General features: G+C 37.4%; 1 protein-coding gene across 3 annotated transcripts; it reads left to right on the top strand.

Moving 5' to 3' along the window:
• Positions 1-275: 275 nt before the first annotated feature.
• Positions 276-21,918, top strand: Gnpda2 (glucosamine-6-phosphate deaminase 2). 3 transcript variants are annotated; one of them, XM_037209079.1, is made up of 8 exons: positions 276-425; positions 2,823-2,985; positions 7,119-7,220; positions 8,919-9,101; positions 14,131-14,315; positions 16,248-16,422; positions 18,020-18,079; positions 21,039-21,918. In XM_037209079.1, exons 2-7 carry the CDS (start codon positions 2,862-2,864, stop codon positions 18,043-18,045), a joined length of 795 nt encoding a protein of 264 aa, XP_037064974.1. In that variant the 5' UTR covers positions 276-425; positions 2,823-2,861; the 3' UTR covers positions 18,046-18,079; positions 21,039-21,918. The 3 variants fall into 3 exon arrangements, with proteins under 3 accessions (XP_037064974.1, XP_028750370.1, XP_028750368.1); XM_028894537.2 differs by lacking the exon at positions 18,020-18,079 and having other exon boundaries at positions 279-425; positions 14,137-14,315; XM_028894535.2 differs by lacking the exon at positions 18,020-18,079 and having other exon boundaries at positions 279-425.
• The last annotated feature ends 1,211 nt before the right edge of the window (positions 21,919-23,129 follow it).

The following is a 23,129-nucleotide window of genomic DNA, read 5'->3' as shown; positions in this document are numbered from 1 at the left end:
TTACAATGCTCAAAAACAGTAACTATTCAACAACTGGGGTGATTGTAGTAATCAAGTAGTTCACCTTATCATGGGCGGGCATTACAGGCCTACAGGGAATCTACCTACCGCAGTTCAACCTCTGGAAGACTTAATGAAAAAGAGTAGTAGCAGATGGGTACCCCCAAGAACTGAAGACTCCCCCCACAAGCCCCTACCCCCAGGTGGAAAGGTGGTTCTGCCCCAGGTGAGCGGCGCCTACTCTTCCTGGCATCTACATGGGCAGTGCGCTTGCGCAGCGTCCTCCCGGGTCCCTTCCTGTGGCTGTGTCAGCATCCGGGTTCTCAGGCTTCATCGCTGCTCGGCGGCTGGAGTCACTGGCCGTTACCCGGTTGCATTGGTGACCGACCGCTGTGCGGGTGTCGGAGGAGGCTGTAGGTGTGCGGGTGAGTTGGGGGGACACCACTCAGCTCCGATGCGGGGCTCGTTGCCGCTGACCCACCCCGGGCACCGTGCGGAGCTGGGCGCGGCTGGGGCGTCCGTCCCTGATTGACGTCTCTGAACCCTGGGGTGCTCTCGGCCTCAGTGGGGCCACCAGAGGCTTCCAGCATCTGCCAGCACCGAGTCCTCACGCTGTCCCGGCAGCTCAGGGCAGGACAGCTCTGATCCTGAACGGTCCCCCGCGTGCGCAGGCCGGGCGTGCAGCCTGGACCTCGGCGGCGCAGGGACAGGGATCCATCACACATGCCGAGGTCCCGGGGAGGGACGGTGGGTGCTGCTGGAGCTCAGCACACCGGCACACCGTGTGTGTGTGTGTGTGTGTGTAGATTCTTGGGGTGGCCCACGGGTTAAAAAGCGGTGGCAGTTCCGTGGTGTAGAAGTTCCCACCCCATAGAAAGTTCAGGGACTTGGCTTCAGACGCTGTTCCTAGGGACGCTCTGCCCAGATGAATCAGCAGCACCCGCAGGAAACCCTGGGAGGCGAATTGGCGTTTTTAATGCTATCTGCTCACGATGCCAGAGTCACAAAGCACCCACAGTTTCGGTTTCTGATGACTAAAACCTGGGAAAAGAGCGTCTTAAAAATCTGAATAAATGTAGAGACGATATTACCTTGCATGAGGGGGAATTTACTTAGGAATTTTGAAGGCGAACTCTGCTCTAAGAGAAAACCCACAAACAACTTGCCTGAGCTTTTGGTCTGAATGACTTGTTTGAAACTGTTCTCATTTACCTCAAGTCTAAGAATTACCTGTGATACTTGACAGGCTCTTGGACTGCATGTGAGATCTATTGGAGCTAAGGAGAGGGGCCCAGAGTCTTTTAACAAGTGTTATTAATGATTCCAAAGGGATCAAACATTTAATACATGGATATTTGTGCCAGATACACTTAAAGTCTAGCTCCCTCCAAAACTCCAACATGGCTTTGTAACTTCTGCGGAATCTGAATTAGTTTCTACATCAAGAATTGAGAATAATCGCAAATTGAGGAAGTATTTAGTTGATCGAATGCCCTTTAGCAACAGGATCCTTAATCATCACGTTTGTTTCTGTGGAGCCTAGCAGTGTTTAATCCAGAGCAAACGGGGCACGTATGATATACTAAGGGATACACCGAGGCACCAGGAAGAGCTAATGCCTCTCCTTACAGTTCCTTTTTCTTTCTTCTGGTTGTTTGCTGCATAATCATATTAGAAGTAAATAGATGATTTTGATAGCTATAACAGCCAGTAGTTGTTTGGGATTTTTGGTGTAACTCTGCAGTTATTTTGGGGGTTAGCTTATTGATATACCTAAATGGACACGGGGTTCACTTGTTAGACTGAGTTTTAAAAAGCTTTGTGATTTCTTTTCTACAAATGCTGTTTATCTCTTATTGTCCCAGGATTCTAGATTATAGGGATAAGACTTTTTGTTGTTTTGGAATTCTAAGTCGTGTTCTTAATGTCATTTGGTTTCTATGTATTTGTCAAGAGAGCGTCTGTTCCTGTTAGCTTAAACATTTGATTTAGCATTCTGTGTGAAGTGTGTGGTTACCAAACAGGAATGCTGAAGCCCCATGTCATTAAAGGGTTTGTGTTGGTGATTGACACATTTAAATGTGAAACTAGAAATTTAAATCTGAGAGTTGTGGATTTCGGATATAGAATATAGAAGTTTTTTAATAATACTTCTTAAAAGTATTTTTAAAGAAGAATAAGCAATTCATAATTCATATTTTTCTATGAAGAATTTTTCTCCCCCAGGTCAGCACTTTCACTCAAATAAGGTCTTATTAAAACCCTAAAATACTAAAGTGTGTGTGTGTGTGTGTAAGTAATGATAATGTACATTATCTCTGGTGGTATTTAAATATTGCTTAACAAAAAGGAAATTTGATCATTATGGTATGTATAGGGATAATTCTGGATTTTGATAAGTAATTCAAAATGATAGTAGTTAATGATTTAAGGATTTTTAAGGATGGTTGCTTTGGAAAGAAAGAGTATATATTATACTTGTGTATGGTGTAGTCTGAAGTTTTCATTTGAATTCTGTTGTGTCACTTACATGCATGACCACAGGCAAATTATGTGTGCTCATTTCCTCCTGTGAAACTAAGCATTGTGTTACTTTACAAGATTGTTATAAGGATTAATACATGCCTCTAAATGACCTAACCCACTGCCAAAAGCTCGGGCCCTGTTTGACAAAGGAGAATGTTGCTACTACTATTTCATAAGTATGGATTGTATTTTTATATGTACATGTCCTCCTTAAGTCCTGTCCTTTTAAAAATCAAAATATTCCACTCTGGGTGTCTGAAAAATGTCTAAAGTACTCTATCATGGGATTTTCACAGGTGTGAACTTCTTGTGCTAAGAGCCGTGCATCACCAATAATGAGGCTTGTAATTCTTGATAACTATGACTTGGCCAGTGAATGGGCAGCAAAGTACATCTGCAATTGTATCGTTAAGTTCAAACCTGGACAAGACAGGTATTTTTCACTGGGCTTACCAACAGGTATAAATCATGCTTTCTATTTTATATACTCATATAAGATTGTTTAAAGGCTTTTCTTAGTAAAATATTTTTTATTATTTTCTATATTGCTGAACATATTAGTATATTTAGCCAGAACTATATGTAGGCTGTTGCACTATCTACATACTGATTCTATTTGTGTTAAAACTCCATATTATCCACTACTCCAAAAATTGCAATTTCAAAAGGTATCTTAGCTCAAATGATGATCATAATACTTCTGTACCCTGTCCTAGTACTCTTGAGTTTCTAGCACACTGCTTTCATTATTCACATAATTTCTTATAGCTTAGCTCTTTCTTTACTAACAGGTGAAAGTGTGTACTGCCACTTGTTGATTCGGTATTACCTTCTTTATTTCTTTTTAGACTTTTACTTTGTATTCTTCTGTTACAAAAGTATTTCATGTGCAAATTATGAAAACTTGTTGGTTTATCACAGAAATCAACCCAAATGCTTTGGTTTTCCATGATGGGTTGCCTTTAAAAAGGATCAGGTGGTATCTATAAAACCAGATGGTAGATATTATGGAAGAGGCAATGCTAAGTACAATAGCAGAATTTCCTTAAGAAACAATGATGTTAGGCTGGGTGGTGGTGGTGCACGCCTTTAATCCCAGCACTTGGGAGGCAGAGCCAGGAGGATCTCTGTGAGTTTGAGGCCAGCCTGGTCTACAGAGCGAGATTCAGGACAGGCAACAAAAACTACAGGGAGAAACCCTGTCTCGAAAAACTAAAAAAAAAAAAACAAAAAACAAAAAAACAAAAAATAAAAACAAAAAGGATCAGGTAGTATCACTTGCTCTTTTGGTACTCTATATTGGTAACTTTGGATTTTTTGCCAAATGCATGAGACTTAGACTCAGAACTGACTTTTAGGGGCTCCAGGGCATTCATTCCACATACCTTGAGCTCTGGATTGCTTACATGCACAAAAAATAAAATAATAATAATAATTATAATAGCTTAAATACTGTTTTTGAAGCTAAAACAGTGCATGTGCAGATCTTTTGAATGCAGTAAGTGCTGTATGGTTTTAAACTCTCATGAGTGTTTTATTTAAATAGACTATTTTCTCCTGATCCTCCATACATGCATTCTAACTATGTAAAATCTCTAGTCATAATTCATTTTACTTAGTTGATTTCTATGAATTACATTTTTCTAGATGGTTGATTTGCTATTTTGCTTTCTCTCCTTTTGTCTAGGACAGAAGGTCTTGGTGAAAATTACAATGAGATATTTTTCTGAACTAGGCATGTAGATACTGCACATTCGTTCCCATCATCATCCTCATGTACACTTTGACGGTTCAACAAACCTGTAGCAGGAATCTTAAACGTTCTTATTAATAAAATCAAACCTGAGTCAGGTATTGGGATGAACACTGGAAGATCAGAGAGACAGAACAAGCCTCAGCTAACCTCACCTGGCCAACTTCTCAGCTGATCTTGTTTCCTCAGACTGGAAGCTTCTTTGTCCTTATCCAGAATGGGTCTCAGCTGAACTGTGCTGCTAGAAGCCTGAAAGCTTAACCAGCCAAATGCTTATAGTTTCTGGTCCTCACGCCTTATATACCTTTCTGCTTTCTACCACCACTCCCTGGGATTAAAGGCTTGCTTTCTGGGATTAAAGGCGTGAGTCACCATGTGTGGCTGTATCCTTGAACAGATGGATTTCTGCCTCTGGAATGCTAGGATTAAAGGTGTGTGCTACCACTGCCTATCCTAAGTATCTAGTGGCTTTTCTGTTCTCTGACCCCAGATAAGTTTATTAGGGTACACAATATTTTTGGGGAACACAATACCACCACACAAACCTGTATATCTGTTTGCATACTATGAATGGCTTATACTCAGGCTACCTCTATTAATCACTTTGTCTTAATTATGATACAAGTAATAATCTGAGTTGGGGACACAAAGGCTTCCAAGTGCTGCATGTTAGAAGTAGGTTACTAGGCATGTTTCTTATGTGTTTAAATTTATACCGAGTGCACATGCCAAGGGAGAACTGAAAAACATTTGCTGACATTTTATGTTTTCTCTTTGTTGAGCATTGATGGTGTTTGTGTTTTTGACTTCCACCCCTGCTTCTGAAATTGGAACATGTATGCTTCTCTGAGGTTAAATACAACATCCTGTACATCAGTGATTCTCCCACCAAACACAATTTCTGGGGCATATATATTTTTTAAGTGATTTTTTTTTAAAGGTCTGCATAATGTGGGTCTGACATGCCTGGGAACATTATGTTCACCATTTAATTGGGTTGGAAGTAGACTGCTTGTGGTTCCAAGGATAAGCCTGGACGTTCTGGCTTGCTTTCTTTTCACCCATATTGCTGTCCTCTTACACCTGTGTGTGTTTTAGAGAAAGCATACCTGGTTTTCAATCCCTGGCTTTATTGCCATTTGGTTCTTGGCAAATTCACTCATCTTTTCGATCCAGTTCTTGCATTTCCAATAAGAAAGATCCTGCCAGTTTTCCAGGATTTGAGATTTACATGCGGAAACACCTGCATCGCATGTAGCCAATGGACCTTTTTTGCCATCCCTTGTCTGTCTTAAATTACAGATTGCTGTGTGGTTGTCAGGATTTCAGCCCTTCATGACTGAATTGAAATGATCTCTTAAGTCATTTTTTTAGCCAGCAAGATTGTAGCCTTTTATTCTTCAATGCCATACCTTAGAATTCCCTGAGGTTTTTCTTTACCTCACGGTTTTATACTTGGTATCGTAAGTTCTTCTCAAACAGAAGAAGCCTCCAACAAGCTTTGAATCACTTACTTATGGAGTTAAGTGACCATCCCAAAGCAAATCCTAACATTTCTGTAACCGAGTTACTCTTATTATCTCTCTCACTTCTTTCTTTAACTACATTGATTGACAGAAAGTAAATGTGTTCTTTATCACCGACATTGAGCTGGTGCCTCACCTTAGATGGAGGGACTCCTGGCTTCCTAACAGTAGAAGGTTCATGTGCTTCTAGAAAAAAGAGAAGCATACCTATCTATCTTTAAGATAGTTTTCATGTTAGTGGGCTATAGATCTTTGAGTATGGGGTATTATTACTTATAATACTTATAAGTTGAAATATGCTTAGCCTTAAAGTCCAGTATTCATCTGTTCTCTGCACCCATGTGATATTTATTATGTTGGTCCACATGATTTACAGCCACCTGTTCTGTCTTCTCAAGCACTATTCCTGAAGCCCCACCCCCTAACTTGTGTCAGCCAGAGATTTTTTTTTTAATCTAGCAGATGTCTAAATTCTGCTTAAGTCTAACCACAACTCCAGAAATACTGACTTCTGTGGTGTTTTTTTCTTTTGTTTTGTGATAATGCATTATCACATTCTACCCAGGACTGAGAAGATCAGGTCACATGTTAATAAGGGTGCCTTTTTCCTTGCGATTTATAATGAAAAATAAAAAAGCAAATTTAATTAACAAAAGGGGGAGGTCCTCCATAAGCTGATAAACTTATTTTTATTGTGTCATGTCATGAAGCACAAACAATGTGGCCTGCTAAACTAATGAAAAAAATTTATAGTACATGTCAAATAAAACAATCACCTTATAACATGGCGTATTCGCTCTGAGGCTATCCTGGAAGGCCTCTCCGTTTTAAAGGTATGATGCTTTTCTTTCTCAGCTAAGCCTTTTCAGCGATTTACATGCTAAAGCTAAAAGAGAAACAGAAACAGAAGCACAAGTTGCCAGATGTTCTTTCCAGCCTGTCTCTGTCACTCACGCTACAACTCAGTTTTTTTTTCCAGCAAGTGTAGTGTTCACTTTTCTTTTTACCCAGTGTTCATTCTAAACGGTTTTAGTCTTATAATTTGCAATAGCAATTCCAAATACTGAGAACACTTCACAATAGCTTTCCAACTTCCATTTTTGTGTATGAGTTTCCAGCTTTACTAACCAAATTATGGTTTAATGAAATTTCAATGCATCATGGAAAGAAACAAGCTATCATGAACATTAAATCTGTATTTAAGTTGTTTGCCTATTTTGAAATATAGACTGTTACGCATAAGAATTTAAGGATAAATATTTTTAAAATAGATTTCAAGTTATTTCAGAAAATGGACCCTTTCTCTCTTTTAGGGAGCACACCTTTAGGATGCTATAAAAAATTAATAGAGTACCACAAGAGTGGGAATCTTTCATTTAAATATGTGAAGACCTTTAACATGGATGAATATGTAGGTAAGATACATATAAATCTGCTATTTGAATAGATTATGTATTACATTTTGAATATCATGAAACTTTAGAATATGTCGTATCTAGACTCCTTTGTGTACTGCTTTGTTGGTGAAATTGATTATAGCATAGTATAATGGAAGGAATATAAGACTGGGAATCTGAATGAATATGCTTTCATTCAGCCATTTACCTATGATGTAACTTTGCGCATCACTCCACTCACAAGTCATTCATATCCATTCTCTCTCCCCCCTCCTTTTCTCTTTTCCCTGTCCATCTCTTCTCCTTCTGCTGCTGCTTCCTTCCTTAAGGTATAATTAAAATTATAGAAAATTCAGTGAAACATATGTAAAGGTAATCGATTTAGCTTTTTTTTTTTTTACAAATTTATTGTTTGTGCTAGCATCCACAAAACTTGTGTAATTTGTTGCCTTGCTTAACTGAGAGGGTCTATGATGATGCTTAGGAACCCTTTGTTAAAGCATACATATAAGAGTACATTTTCAATGTCTCTGTAAGCGATAGCCAAATAACTTTTATGGCTCAGTGTTCTTTGCAAATATGTAGGATGAATGCAAGGGAAAGGTGGCCACTAGTTAATTTTTTAAAAATATATAATTATGGGTGTAACTTACACCCTTGAAGTCTCCCCAGCCTAGCAGCCTCAACATGACCTTAACAAAGATGTCATGAATCTATATGCTAATATGGAAAGTGGACTCTCAAGAGGCCTTAACCCTAGACAAAAAACTACAGGCAAGGAAGGGATGCTGAGAGTGGGAGAAATAGTCTTCCCTACGAAAAGTATCTTCTAATACCAATTAATTATTCAATACCAATGGTCAGCTCTGAAAACATATGTATACAAGCAACATTATATATGCACTAAGCAGGTTGTCATTATATATTTAGGAATATATAAATGTGCACACACACATACACACACACACACAACAACAACAACAACAACAACAACAACAACAGTTAAAGAAAAGGAGGCCATGAATTTAGAAGAGTGAGGCAGAGTATACGGAAGGTTTTGGAGGAAGGAAAGGGAAAAGGGACATTATGTATTTGTAATCACAAAAAACTATTAAAAATACAAAAATCAGTAACATTGGGTAACACTTTTTGTGCATGTTTCAGAAGTGTATAGTGACTAAGTGCATGAACTAGGCTTCCCATGTTTGCATTGCAAACCCTCTATCAGCTGAGGATTTTGGGGAACATTCTGTGTTTCATGTACTCATCTATGAAGTGAGAATGACAACAGTATTTTCTTTCTTTCTTTTTTATTTTACAATACAATTCAGTTCTACGTATCAGCCACAGATTCCCTTATTTTCACACCTCCCGCCCTCCTCCCCTTCCCCCCAGCACACCCCCATTCCCATCTCCTCCAGGGCAAAGCCTCCCCCGAGGACTGAGATCAACCTGGTAGACTCAGTCCAGGCAGGTCCAGTCTAAGAGCACTGGCTGTTCTTCCAGAGGTCCTGTGTTCAATTCCCAGCACCCACATGGTGGCTGACAACAGTATTTTCATGTATGTTTACAAATTAATTGTGTTAGTGTAGATATTTAAAGTGACATGGGTATACATCAAGCATATGTTTATGCCAAACATTTTAAAATTGATGTAGTATAGAAAAGCTTTTTTCTAGGAAATAGTTATATTTTTATTATTAACTTCATATTTAGGACTGCCACGAAATCATCCTGAAAGCTACCATTCTTATATGTGGAATAACTTTTTTAAGCATGTTGATATAGATCCTAATAATGCTCACATCCTTGATGGGAACGCTGAAGATCTGCAGGCAGAATGTGATGCATTTGAGGAGAAAATCAAAGAAGCTGGAGGAATAGATCTTTTTGTTGGAGGTATGAAAAAAGGCATTGTTACCAATCATTTGTCTGCTAATAGTGTTTAAAAGAAAGTCACTATTGCATAATGCAAAAAACACCTGCTATTAACTGTTAATATCCAATAATAGAAATAGAATAATTCCAATTTTACTTCATTTTCACTTAAAAACAAAAAGTAAGTACAGATTAAGTAAAAATAAACTTAAAATTACAACAGTTAACACATTTGTTTAAATTATGACTTGAGAAATATATTCTCATCCCTGTTAAACTCTTTTGATTAGCTCTAATGTCAATAATTCACCACATTCCGGAAATGCGCTGCTGGGTTGTTGTCCTGAATGAAAGCCTATGTTTGATTATTTCTCTCTAGCTCCAGCACAGGCTACTCAACAGATTAGAGCTGAGTATATGAGAAATGGGTAGGTTTTTATCAGATAACTCCAGTTATGCTGAGATCAGATAAGAGTTGTAAGACTTGTATCACCAGCCTTTAGATGAGTTAAATTTTCAAAATGCCTTAATACATTCCAAAGGGAATGAATGTTTGGTGAACCAAATTTTACTTATAAATTAAAAGTATCTATTTATGTGTGTATATGTACATAAATGTACCAAAACTAGGAGTTTGTTCCTTTGTAATAGCTATGGCTCTCTGTTACCCAGAATAAAACAGCTTGAGAAAGCTGTTGCATCAGAAAAATATAAGCCAACTACACTAAAGCCAAAACCATTTTTATGCCAATCCTTAGTATTCATCTAAAATACCAGTACTCTAAACTGCCTTTATTTATGTTATACCTAATTAATGAGTAAGTTGCACCAGGGTTATATTGAGGTGGATTCCTGGTTGAAGTGGTTGAGTACGATTGCAGTGGTTGGTTGGTGGTGGGATTTACAGTAAAACCTATTCTCATCTCCAGTCTCTGTGTGCCTGGTTAGTTTAATGAAGTTCATTATAACTAGACCATGTGCAAGACAGGATTAATTCTAACTTGCTCAAGAGTTGTGAAAATTCAATGTATTATAACATGTTTCAAAGGCCCTAAGAGTGGAGCCTGGCACACAGCTGACTCAGGGCCACTTGAGTGTTGTCTTCCATGAGCTGTAGAGGCTAAGGTAGTGTTGTCCCTGAGTTCATTGAATTCCCTGAGGTTTTTACTGAATTACTTTAATGGATGACCAAGTGAGACTGAACTCTTCTCTGTGGAAATTTTTAGCTATGTGTATCCAAGCCAGTGCTGTTGATTTTCTTGTGTAGATTGAGTCTCTATTTATCTGATCTACGATAAATGTCTGCTGTTTTGTGTTTTAAATAGGATGTCATCCATTTTAAGTAAATCTTGCTAATATTCACTTTAGTAATCCTTTAGAGCACGTTCACCTTCTAGCTTTGTGCATATGGTTCAATTTTGAGGTAATTACCATATCTGTCAGTGTTATGGCTGAAATGCTAGGTGTTTGGGAATGTTTAAATTGGTTGTTTTTTTTTTTTTTGTGATTTCTATATCAAAATAAAATTGCTGGACTATTCCTAAATGTATTATCTTAGTTTTTTTTTTTTTTCAAGAAACATTTTCACTAATTTACTGTTATATTGGAAATAGATGCTAGATGTTAGAGATTAGATTAAAAATTAAAATGGCTATTTAAAAATGTTTTCATTTGTAGACATTTCTTTTTTCCTGCTAATCTGTTGACTTCACAGAAGGATCCATATGACAAATCCTTCCTAGATTGAGTGCAAGGGAAAAGAACTTACTGGACAGAGGATGAGGACTCTACTGTCCTCTTGTCTGCCTTTGAAAAAGCATTCTGTTTTGTAGGTTTTTTTTTAAGGTTGCAACTCTCTCATCCAATATTTCTGGTAGAAACTCATTTCCCATTGCTATAAGCCATTTCTCATTTCTTTTTCATTTATGTTTTTGGTCTGTTTCCTCAAAATAATAAACACTTCCTTTCCCTTCTAAGTAAATGGAATATTAATTAGAATTATGCTTTGTCACTTGGTTTTAACTGTTTTTTGTCTTAAGCTTCCTATAGTCATTTCTGTACTACTTCCCAAAACAGAAAACATTTTTAAGAAAATCCTTTACCTTTCTCATTAACATCTTCACTGGAGTCTGATGATCAGGGGCCTGACGTTTTATATGTACCATCTAGAGAATGTGATTTCTGTGCACAGAGAGAGGAATTAGCATATGCCTTCTTTCCTATTTGGAGTAGCTGTTGTTGAATACCTACTTGCTTGTGAGAGAATCTCATTGGATTCTTTGAGTTTCTTGATCTAGGTAATTATCTTTGGAATTTGTAAGACGAGGCTTGGTATCTGGGTCTTACCACTTACCCTTCTTTTGTTCCAGGGTTTGGTTAATAAAAACACTAAGAACTGCCAAATGGGATCAAAGTGTCAGCTTTATTAAAGGTAAAGTTGGAATAGAGATTGTAGGTTGGGCTTGAAGCTAGTGTTGTTTTTCCCCCTACTGTGAACTGGACTAGGACCAGAAGAGCCTAAGAGTCTGAATTTGCTGCTCTTTGCCCCGGGGGGGATTAGGTGGGCTCTTTCCCCCTTGGTAGAGAAGAAAAAGAAGGAAATAATTACTCTGAGAGCTTTCTTTCTTCTGAGGGCAGAAATTGTGAGAAAGGTAACATGTATCCTGAGTTTCTAAGGAAGACTTAGCAGTAAGGTACACAACAGTGGGATTTTGTACATGAAACCTAACTGTAATAACTTCCTAAAATTTTTATATATTTAAAAATTTTAAAAAGACAGTGGGGAAAATGTCCACATTTTTTAATCATTGAAGTTTTGGTTTAGTAATAGGATAACTAGTGGAAAGGGACTAGTACTGTGTTAATTGGAGTGATTCTGCTATAATTCACAATGCCTAGGGAAGGGATCAAATACTGATTGGGAAGAGCCAAAGAGTCTCAGCTCTTGGAAGCAAGAGCTCATTAACTGCAGCTGTCAGTTAGTCCCTTGTGTGTGTTTCCTTTGTTTCTGTTCACCAGGTAAAGAGCAGCTCTAGAGAGTGAGTTCCATTGCTTCAGCTTGGAGTCCTTTTCTGTAGGCCACCTTCATTCAGCATGACAGGGACATAAGGAACTACTTTTGAGACCCGCCCCTTACTCCCCCACCCCTCAACCTATAGTGAGGAGTGGAGCAGAAGAGCTGTTGCTGGGAGAAACTGTTGAGCCAACCAAAGAAAAGTACCATGCATTAATTCAGTCAGCTGTGATTTACTGAATGCTTTATGTGTGTAATGCTTGGTTGTGAGTGGTAGACAGAGGCACACAAAAGCCTTACTTAAAGGAAGCTTGTAAACTACCCACAGAACTATAGGAACACAGGAGGGCTCTATATCATAATCCTACCGATGAGTTCTTGAGATGATGCTGATATCCTAATTTAGATTTAAAGGCCAAAAGAGTTAGTTGAACTTAAAAACATTACAGAATCACAGGCTCTGTGCTAGTTGTGGTGGGAAGCAGATGTGGTGCTCCTCCTCTGTCAGTACCCTTGACCAGAATCTCAAGTCAGTTGTATGCTTCTCAGTGGCCCAGGTCACCACTAAGAACATTAACACCAGTCTTTGCAGACTTCTGATTTGTTTTCTGAAGCTTTTATGTTCCTACCTTTATCCTTTCTTCTGTGCTTAATAAAGTGTATATACAATAGTGCGTTTATATCCTCAAGAGTAAAGCAGTGATTTGGAAAACGTAGCAAGAAAGGTTTATTAAATGTGATTAAAACATACTAGAAACAGGTCTATAATGAGGAGTGGAAACAATCCTTGAATATTAATCGTATGTAAGTCCTTATTTAAAATGTACTTTCACACATTAGTCATTGATAATGACTAATCGATTGTTGTGCTTTAGAACATTTTGCTTCATACTGTATTCATTTTTCCTGATCCTTTGAAACTAGATTATAGCTTGCTATATTTTCATGGCTTGTGTAGCAAGTATTAGTTATACACCTGTTGTCTCATTAAAGGAAACATGGAGTATAAATGTAACGTATTTTAATTACTTGTTTTTATTGAAGTTGCTGTAAGTCTGACAACTAATATAAATGTATTATAAATTTGATTTTTAAAGGTTTTGATTTTAAGAAGGGAATTATCTCCAATTGTCTTCAAAGGAATACTACACTCTTTTCTATATTTTAGAAGCCATCTTAGAATATAGCATATGTGTATAGGTCACTGTGGTTGTTACCTGTATGTCATGAAATCAGTAGAGCCAGTAATATCCAGCATTCCCTTCTTGTACTATTGAGGAAATGGAGTGTAACAGAAAAGACCTTGTGAGCTGCCAGTAAGGCTAAGTGTGGTTTCCTGCATTTTGTTTGTTTGTTTTTATTTTAGGGGTGTGTGTGTGTGTGTGTGTGTGTGTGTGTGTGTGTGTGTGTGTTAGATTATAGTGAAAAATCAAAAAGCTTGAGAACCTGGTATTCAAGGTATTACCTTCTATAATCTATACATTATTTTATGAGGAAACAGAACTAAAAGTGCACAGTGGTTATGGCCTCACCTAAACAGGAACTAAAGGAAGCAGAGTGAGAGGATAAAGACCACTGACTCAGTAGTCAGAAGGCTAAGACAGGAGTGGATCTTGGTGTTTCCTAAACTGTGGTCCTGAAGGCCCATTTATTTTTCTTGCACATCAGCTTATGTGTTAGCAATGGGGTAGCATTGAGGGGGGTAGCCATGTTTAATCTTACTGGGTCACAAAATTACCTACTATTATCTGTTGTGAAAAAGCCTTTAAGCCTATAGTGTTAGATAAATGTGATGCTTCCCTGCTACTGCTAAATATGTCATCTCATGCTATGTATGCAGCACATAGGAAATACTAAATGAAATGTGGAAACAATATTTTAATTTAATATTAGGAGTTCAGCTCTAAACTAAGGTAAGTATGTTTATGGTTATTTCTTTGCCTTCATAACTAGTTGACGTTTGAGAAAATGTTTACTATATGTTGGAAACCTTGCTTATTTCATGTTTATATGAGTGAGCCTCTCTGTTTTTGAAAGGAATAGGTCCAGATGGTCATATTGCTTTCAATGAGCCAGGATCCAGTTTAGTATCAAGAACAAGATTAAAGACTCTAGCTATGGACACCATTTTGGCAAATGCTAAATATTTTGATGGAGACTTATCAAAAGTGCCGACCATGGCTCTAACTGTTGGTGTGGGGACAGTGATGGATGCTAGGGAGGTAAGAAATGCCCTTTGATCATTTTTCTTTGATGTTGAATAATTATGGTGCCAAATATTTTAGATTCATCTGATTTTCAGTAAAAAATGCTTAGTTTCCAGCATTTAACGCTTGTCATTCTCATTGACTTGCTAAGAATCAACTTAAGTCTGCAGTTATAAACCAGGAGCCACCCATTTGAATAGTCTTGTGAAGGGCAGGTGGGACAGAGGTGCAGAGTGGATATCCTACATAGTGTTGGAGCACACAGGATTGATTAATATAAAGTGCTTCATGATTATACTTAGGAGGACTGGCTGTATTGGTTTCCCACAGTTCAATCCCTGAGGCCGTCATACTAAAAGGACAGAGCTGATTGATGGCTGTGTGTACACACACAAATAAGTAAAAAGCCACTTAATATTTTTTAAAGAAGCCTTGTAGAGTTTCAGCTGCCTTCTAAGGCCTTCCTGTGAGATTGTTGGTACGCTCATGACCTAAGGGACTTTCATTACTGCACCAGTGCTCCAGATATTAGAGAAGACCTGAAACAGCTAGTAATATGTGTCCTTGTGCACGTGGTACACACACATTTCATGTGGTTGTTTCTGTACTGAGTACTTCATTCCTAAGACAGTACTCTGGCTAACATTGTCCAGCAAGGAAAGTTAATTTACAAATTCATTGATTTTTTTTTTTTTTTGCTTACCTTTCATCAAACTAGTTAATTTTTGTTTTAAAAGACAGATGGTTTTAATTAAGGTGATACATTCAGCTTTAGTTAAGATTCAATTTCAAAGTGAAAGTCAATTTGAATTAGGATTTTAAAGAGAAATATACCTTGATCCATTCTCTTTCATTTTTTATACTTTAGAATACCTAGTCATAAAATATGCATACATAATATAAATTTTTATTTTAAGTAGTTTAGAACTGCAGTCATTTTAATTTTTTAATTGTAGTGAGAAAAAAATAAATAATCCAAACTGAGAAAGATAAATAATTCATGTTCTCATATGATCAAGATTTGAGGAAGGAAGACTATTTGGGAAGAGGAAGGGGATCAGTTGTGCCAGAGTGGACAAGGAAAGAAAGTTAGGAGTGGAAATGGTTTAAGTATGTGCATTTATGAAAATATCATATTGAAACCTATTATGTTTTATGGTTAGTACTAATTAAAACGAGAACAATAAACTATAACACTATGTTAATGTAGGTACGTAGTCTCAGTTGTGGAAGGGTAGCTGAAAGGTTGTAAGATCCTTTCTGACACACACTGGCATGTTTCTTGAATTATTTCACAAATGGTGAGGGGTTTAAAAAACAGGAACTTAAAATTTCTGTAATTTCCAGGAATATCTCACTCATGTGCTTCAAAATCAGTGCCTTGTTTTAGGAGATCCCAAATTCTTAAAATTCAGTAGCTTGTGTTTGGAACAACTTTAGAAATGATTATACCCATTAGGTGGAAGTCCAGGCTTCTCTAGCTGTCTTTTAAATAGCTGTTGTGGAGGGACTTTCTTTTCTAACATAGGACATATTTCTTATTTGGACTAGAGAGATTTGGGGTGTTAGCCTAGATTACATAAATTCATTGAAGATACAAACTTTTTTTTTTTTTTTTTTTTTTTGGTTTTTCGATACAGGGTTTCTTTGTGTAGTGTGTAGCTTTGTGCCTTTCCTGGAAGTCACTTGGTAGCCTAGGCTAGCCTCGAACTCAGAGATACTCAGAGATACAGAGATCCGCCTGGCTTTGCCTCCCGAGTGCTGGGATTAAAGGCGTGCCCCACCACCGCCCGGCTTTTTTTTAAACCCAGGAAGCCCTTCTCTTTACTTTCCCAGGCCTGTCTTTTACACATCAGTACTAAAGTATTAACTCTGGTCTTCACTTATGTATTACCATAGAGCTTCCTACTCACTTTTAATTGACAAGTGACACTCTTGATTCTGCAGGTGATGATCCTCATAACAGGTGCACACAAGGCATTTGCCCTGTACAAAGCCATTGAGGAAGGAATCAATCACATGTGGACTGTTTCAGCTTTTCAACAGCATCCCCGAACAATTTTTGTATGTGATGAAGATGCTACTTTAGAATTAAGAGTGAAAACTGTGAAATACTTTAAAGGTGAGCACTGAATTAGTATGAGTTTGAGACGCTTGTAGTGGATGGCAGAATTGAATGACTGTGGATGTTAATCTTACAGTTTGGCCTGTTGAAAACTTGCATTGTGCTAACACACCAACCAGGTTTTTTAAGGAATAAAACTTCTCAGATAATAGTTTTCAGAGCTTTCAGGACATTTTTTTTTCTTTGAAATCCAAAATTCAATGAAGTATTTTAGTTTCATATTGAATATACAAGGTTAAGTAACGCAGTAGTGGCCTTCCTGGGTTTTTTTCATTTGCTTGGTAACATTTGGACATTCTGCCTCATCCCTCTAACTGTAACCTTATCCATGGTTAAGATGCATCACCCACTGTCCCACCTAAGCTTCCTGATGTCAGGCAAACCCCCTCCAGTATGTTACAGTTGGTATTATAATAGGTACACTTTCAAACAGTATGAAATAATAGCAAAGCAGCAGTTTGACTGCTTAGACATCTGCATGTTGATTTTCCTTTTCCTTTTTCCTGTAGTCTGGTTATTTTCAAACTTTATTTGCACTGGGCTTTGTATAGAAAATACTCGTGACGTAATGGACACTTTAGGAGGCTTCAGAGAGCACTTACACTACACTAAGTTTAGTGTTTCCTGATTATGGGTGAATAGAAGCTCAAGCGCATAAAGCATCGAGGTCTTGTTTAGAGTAGTTGTGTTGGGTGCTGAATATTAATTTAAGTCATGGCTCCAAATGTATAGATGACAATTCTGGGACATGAGTGAATATACATTTTTATTGTAACTGTTATTAACAAGTGTTGAAAAATGTAATGACAAACTGAACCTATATTTTATAAATATTGCTGAAAGGTTAACAGAGTTGCTATATTTTACTCACTCTATGACTTGACTGAAATTGGGATGAGATGTGTCTTAAAATGGGTGGCATTGCTTATCTTGTATCTTTTTGTTCTTGGTGGCACTTAAAATATGCTTTCAACATATAGCAGTTCTATTAGGAACTATATAAACTTAAACACTGTAATTCAACTAGAGGAAATCAGTAAGTTAGAGTTCATGTAAATGTTCGTGCATGGGAAACTTCTCAGAGGTGGTATACAGAAGACTTAAGTTGAGTAAGCCCTGACAATAACCTTAGAGTAGAGTTTGACTATCCTGTGTATGTGGTTTGTGTTATTTGCATCTGCGTTCTCTATTGCTCTTCATTCACTAAGTATTTATGGAGAACATTTTAATGAAGATACATAGCTAAGTACATGCTTCACAATTAAACAATTCTTGTAAATTAATCTTAAAAAATGGTAGCTTCAATATAATTTGACAAATGGAAGCAGAATGCCTTTGGTGTTGACTTCTGAAGCAAAGCTAGTGAGTTTTGTATTTCCACGGAGTCCACTTTGCATCAAAAGTGTTACATTCCTTGAAGTTAATATAAGCAGTCATCCAGAAGATTTAACACCACTTTTAAAATATCTAACATATTTATTGTCCAGTGCCAGCATTCCTGAATTAAATGTATGCTAATCTATTTGTCACGATTAGTGTTTTGTTAGATTATTTTCATAATTTGTTTAATAAGACTTCAAACTTGTATTGCCAGGCAGTATTCTAAATGCATCTCCCTGACTGAACTACTTAATTCTCACAACAGTGCTATGCAGTAAGTTCTCTTTACTTTGTATTTAAGAAGACAGATCACTTACCAGTCATAGAGATCTTATGGGCAGAGAGGATAACTGAAGTAAAGCTCCTCTGGAGTTTGGGCTTTATCCACCTGTGTGGCATCTATAACAAAGTCATACCTGTTTACCTATACTATGATCATTGTCTCTAATTAAAATATGTTAAATAACTTAAGCTGGGAAGGAAGTAACTGTTAGATATATCCAAAATCTTAGCTCTTGGAAGACATTTTGAAGAGCATACTGTTCATGTGAGGATTGCTTTATGGACTGAAGAGGGTGTTGTATTTCCTATCTTGGAGTTATAAATATTCAGAAGAGATTTTAGGATATCAGCAGTTATCAAAAAAAAAATGAAATTGATAAAAGCCTGAGTGCATATCACCTTTTCTTGCAGGAAAGCATATTAGTAGAGAGTACATTGCATGATTATATGCGTATTTCAAATATAGTTTCACATATTAGGCATCTGATCACTTCAGTGTCACATGAAACACTGATGAGATATAATCTACACAGAATAATCTGTGTAATTATGTATAATATTTGAAATTCCATTTATATTAGTACCCTTTCTTTTGGTCACAAGAATCTTTATTTTAGAGTTCTATTTCTAGAGATCTAGGTTAATGAGATGTATAACAGTGATAATTGTTAGTAAATGGAAACTTACTTCACCTCTCTAAAGATAAGATTGGATACTTGGGAATTCGTTCCATTCATCCTAGCTGTTTTTTCCTTTAAAATGGAACTCCGCTCTGTATTAATTTGTATTCAGAATGCTGCTGCCATTTAAACAAGATTCGTTTCATTGCTTGCCGGCAGTGACTTCAGAGGTAGAGTTCAGGTAGATCCCAAGTCATAAGATACTGGTTAAAAACTGGGATTTAGAACCTGTATCATTGTAGCATCTTTATAAGAAATGTCAGGAAACCAGTGCATTTTTATCAGAAGAGATATTTTCTTATTTCTCCTTATGACTTACATATCAATTATTATACTCTTTTTAAAGTAGTTTTTACCTGGTAAACACTTTTCTACCTAAGATATTTTGTTTAGAAGCAAGGTATCTTATGTGTAAAAGCTATATACACTGTATAATTTTAAATAACTTTACTGCTTAATATTCCACGTGTATTTTAAAGCTTTAATGTTGTTAGCAAATGATAGCATTGTATCAAGTAGAATGCTAGATCAGAAGTTCTCAACCTGTGGGTCACAGACTCTATCTCCAAAAATATTTACAATCCATAACACTAGCAAATTTACAGTAATGAAGTAACAACAAAAATCATTTCATGGTTGGTCATCACAGCTTGAACTGTATTGAAAGGCCACAGCATTAGGAAAGTTGAGAACCACTGTTCTAGACGATCGTCTACAAAACAGTGCATGTAAATCACACAGCTGAAGGTACCTTTACTTTGATGTCCCCTCTACTGTTTATCGGGCCTTGGGATGGTTGAGGTGCTGACTTAATCTTAAATGAGCTGTGAGAGAACTCAGCCTTCTCACTTTCAATGGCTCCAGAGAATGGAATGCTTATTCCTTCCTTTATTTGAAGATGCCTCTACTGGCTTTTCTCTTACTGGACCACTTCCCAGTGCCGTTTGCTAGTCCCCTGAAAGTGGACTTCCTCACTGTGTGGATCTGAGTGCTTTTTGAGGCCTCTCAAACAAGGAACGTAAACTTCTAACACCTTTCTCTCAAATGCAATATCCAATTTCTGAAGAAACTAAATACCTTCCCTACAGGTTTTTGTAAGTTTGAATGACCTGGAAAATTTAACTTCTTTGCCTTCCAAACTGTGAAACTTTTTATTTAGTTCACTGATTCTCTAAGACAATCTTGTAAGAGACGTAACTGGAAGAGCTTTAATATGATTCACTAACACGCATACCCATGCTAATTATGAAATGATTACTAAAGTCTAATTTAGAATCCCTAGGCTTCCATCCCAAATCATTTTAAACAGGTGTCTGCATTGTTGTTAAACCTCAGTAGGTTAGGGGCAAGCTTGGAATCAACCAGTTTTGTCAATACATTTCAAAGTCTATATAGAGGCTGGGACATGGCTTAATTGGAAAAGAGCTTCATAATCATGAAGAACCTAGTACAGATCCCCCAGTGCCTATTCAAAGGCAAAGCATGATGGTGCATGCCTGTGATCCTAGGGCTGCAAGTCAGATACAAGATCTCTGGAACTTGCTGAGCAGCAATTCCTCCCAGGTAATGATCTCTGTAGTCAGTGAGAAACCATCTCTAAAAGTGAGATGCAGTGATAAAGGGCAAGCACCCTACATTGGCTTTTGGTACCCATATACATATACAACCATGATAACACATGTGACACCCCCTCCCTCCCCCAAAAAATAGATGTACAGGGTAGTATTTTGGAAGACAGAGCTATCTTATGACAGTTCTGGGTCCCTTGATTGTCATCAACTAGAGCAATTGCTATAAAATCAAAACATAAACTTCTAGATAATGAATTAACCAATCATATTCAAGTTCACCAGCCTGCCATTGTAATGCTCAAGATAAGAACTGAAGCTGCGCCGGGCGTTGGTGGCGCACGCCTTTAATCCCAGCACTCGGGAGGCAGAGGCAGGCGGATCTCTGTGAGTTCGAGACCAGCCTGGGCTACCAAGTGAGCTCCAGGAAAGGCGCAAAGCTGCACAGAGAAACCCTGTCTCGAAAAACCAAAAAAAAAAAAAAAAAAAAAAAAAAAAAAAGAATTGAAGCTGCATTGGGACTCCAAAATATCTGTGCTGTTCTAGATCTACACTAATTTATTAATTTATAAATTATATTTCTTAAACAGTTTCAGTAGACCTTGTAACTATATAAGAATCAAATATTATAGCATGTAAAATCTGAAGTAAAAGTTCAAAATTAACAAAAATACAACTAGAATTGTGCTTTGTTTTCTTTAAGGTTTAATGCATGTGCACAATAAACTCGTGGATCCACTGTACAGTATGAGAGAAGAAAACTGATGGAGACTACAGCAAAATTCTGCTTGGAAAAGGAAACTTTTCTTACTAGAATTTCAGCTTATGCAATATGATAAAAATGGGGAAATATAAAGACATTGAAAAAGAAAAGAACAGTGTGTGTTAAACATTCCATATTTAGAATGTGTGTTTTACACTAGGGCCTAGAACTAAGCCAACCCCCAAACTGGTTGGCTGTTAAAAAGTACAGAAGCTATATAGCTACCTATAAACAGCAAAGCAGTGAAATGTCTGCATTTTAAGAGATTCTACACATCAGGTACTGTATGACAATCTCTTTGACTTATTTACAAGAAGACGCTCCAACCTGTTCCAGTATCATAAAAGCCTTCACTTTTGGAATGTCTATTCTTTGTGCATCACACATGCTTTTTGCCTGTAGTTGCCTTAGTCATCTTTCTGCAGTAGCATCTGGACATCAGTAGTCCTGCTATTCATTAATCAAGGAAATCTGAAGAGATGACATTGTCCCAAAGTAGTTTACATCCTTTCAGAAAGTATCTGTAAGTGCATGCTTTTATGCACCTTCTTATGTAATACTTTTTTACAGATATGCTTATTTTTATTTAAAGACCTAGGTCAGTGCCCTTAATAAAGAAGTATATTGGCAACTATGAGCTTTATACCTAGCTATAAATTAAAAAAAAAATCCTTTTGAAGAACATTTTCTGATTATTGTTAAATTTTATAAATAATCCTTATATATGTCTAAAGAGATAAGTACTGTAAACCTTTAAATTGCAAAAACTTGTATAATTAAGCTGCAAATAAAAATATTGTTTTCTATCTTTAACTCAAAATTTACAATAAAACAAGTATCTACTTTTTGTTTCTAAAAGTGAAGTAACATTCACTGGGAGATTCAATCAGTTCGTGGTACCCATGACATGGATTTGCTTCTGATTTGCCATCATGTAGTTAGGAAACTGAAGAGACAATACCTAAGAAGTAAAAAATGGAGGCTGGAGAGATGGCTCACCAATTGAGAGCACTTACTGTTTTTGCAGAGGACCAGAGTTCAGTCCCCAGCACCCACATGGTGGCTCACATACCCAAACTGTAGCTCAAGTTCCAAGGGATCTTCCAATGCCCTTCTGTGGCCCTCCGAGGACACCAGGCACACAAGTGGTACAGGCATACATACATACATGCGAAACATTAATACATTCACAAAATAATGGTGCTTTAATTCCCAGTGGTCTTACAGCTGAGGAGGCCCCGTGGAACTGGATCAGGCTCTCTGGATAAGTGAGACAGTCGATTAGCTTGAACTTTTTGGGAGGCTCCCAAGCAGTGGACTGGGACTGTCCTTAGTGCATGAGCTGGCTTTTTGGAGCCTGGGGCCTATGCTGGGACACTTTGCTCAGTCTAGATGAAGGGAGGAAGGGACTGTACCAGCTTCGACTGAATCTATCAGGCTGAGCTGAATCCCCAGGGGAGTCCTTGCCCTGGAGGAGGTAGGAATGGAAGGTGGATTGGGGAAGGTGGGGTGGGGGGAGGAGGGAGGACGGGAATCCGTGGTTGATATGTAAAATTAAATTAATTATAAAATTTAAAAATGTATAAAATACCCAACTATCAAATTACTTCCACTTTTAGCCAAACTGATTTCCTTCTGCAGCACTGCTAATAAAATGCTTGGCTATGATAACCTTAACTCTAAAAAAAAAAAAAAAAGTAAGTAAAGAAAAATATATATTTGGAAGATACCATGGGGATATAAAGGTGTTACACAAATTGCGTGAAGCTGTATACAAAGAGGTTTCACATGAACCCAGAGCTCTTACATATTCTGTAACCTCTTCAGATTCATAGCATTATGATCTGTCTTCTGACCTTCAAATACATGTTTTAAATAGCCTTCTGAAAAGCACAACATATAAATAATATGAATTACACTAAAGTTAAGCTGAATTCTGAATTCCTTAAGCTGTTCTGCCTCCTTGCTTACATTAAAACTGATAGCATCATACATTCTGACAGGAGCTCCACCAAGTTAGCCTTAGTAGTG

The sequence above is a fragment of the Peromyscus leucopus genome, chromosome 10 (assembly GCF_004664715.2).
Source record: "Peromyscus leucopus breed LL Stock chromosome 10, UCI_PerLeu_2.1, whole genome shotgun sequence".
In the NCBI taxonomy this organism is placed as follows: Eukaryota; Metazoa; Chordata; class Mammalia; order Rodentia; family Cricetidae; genus Peromyscus; species Peromyscus leucopus.
This window is presented reverse-complemented; position numbering and strand designations above follow the sequence as displayed.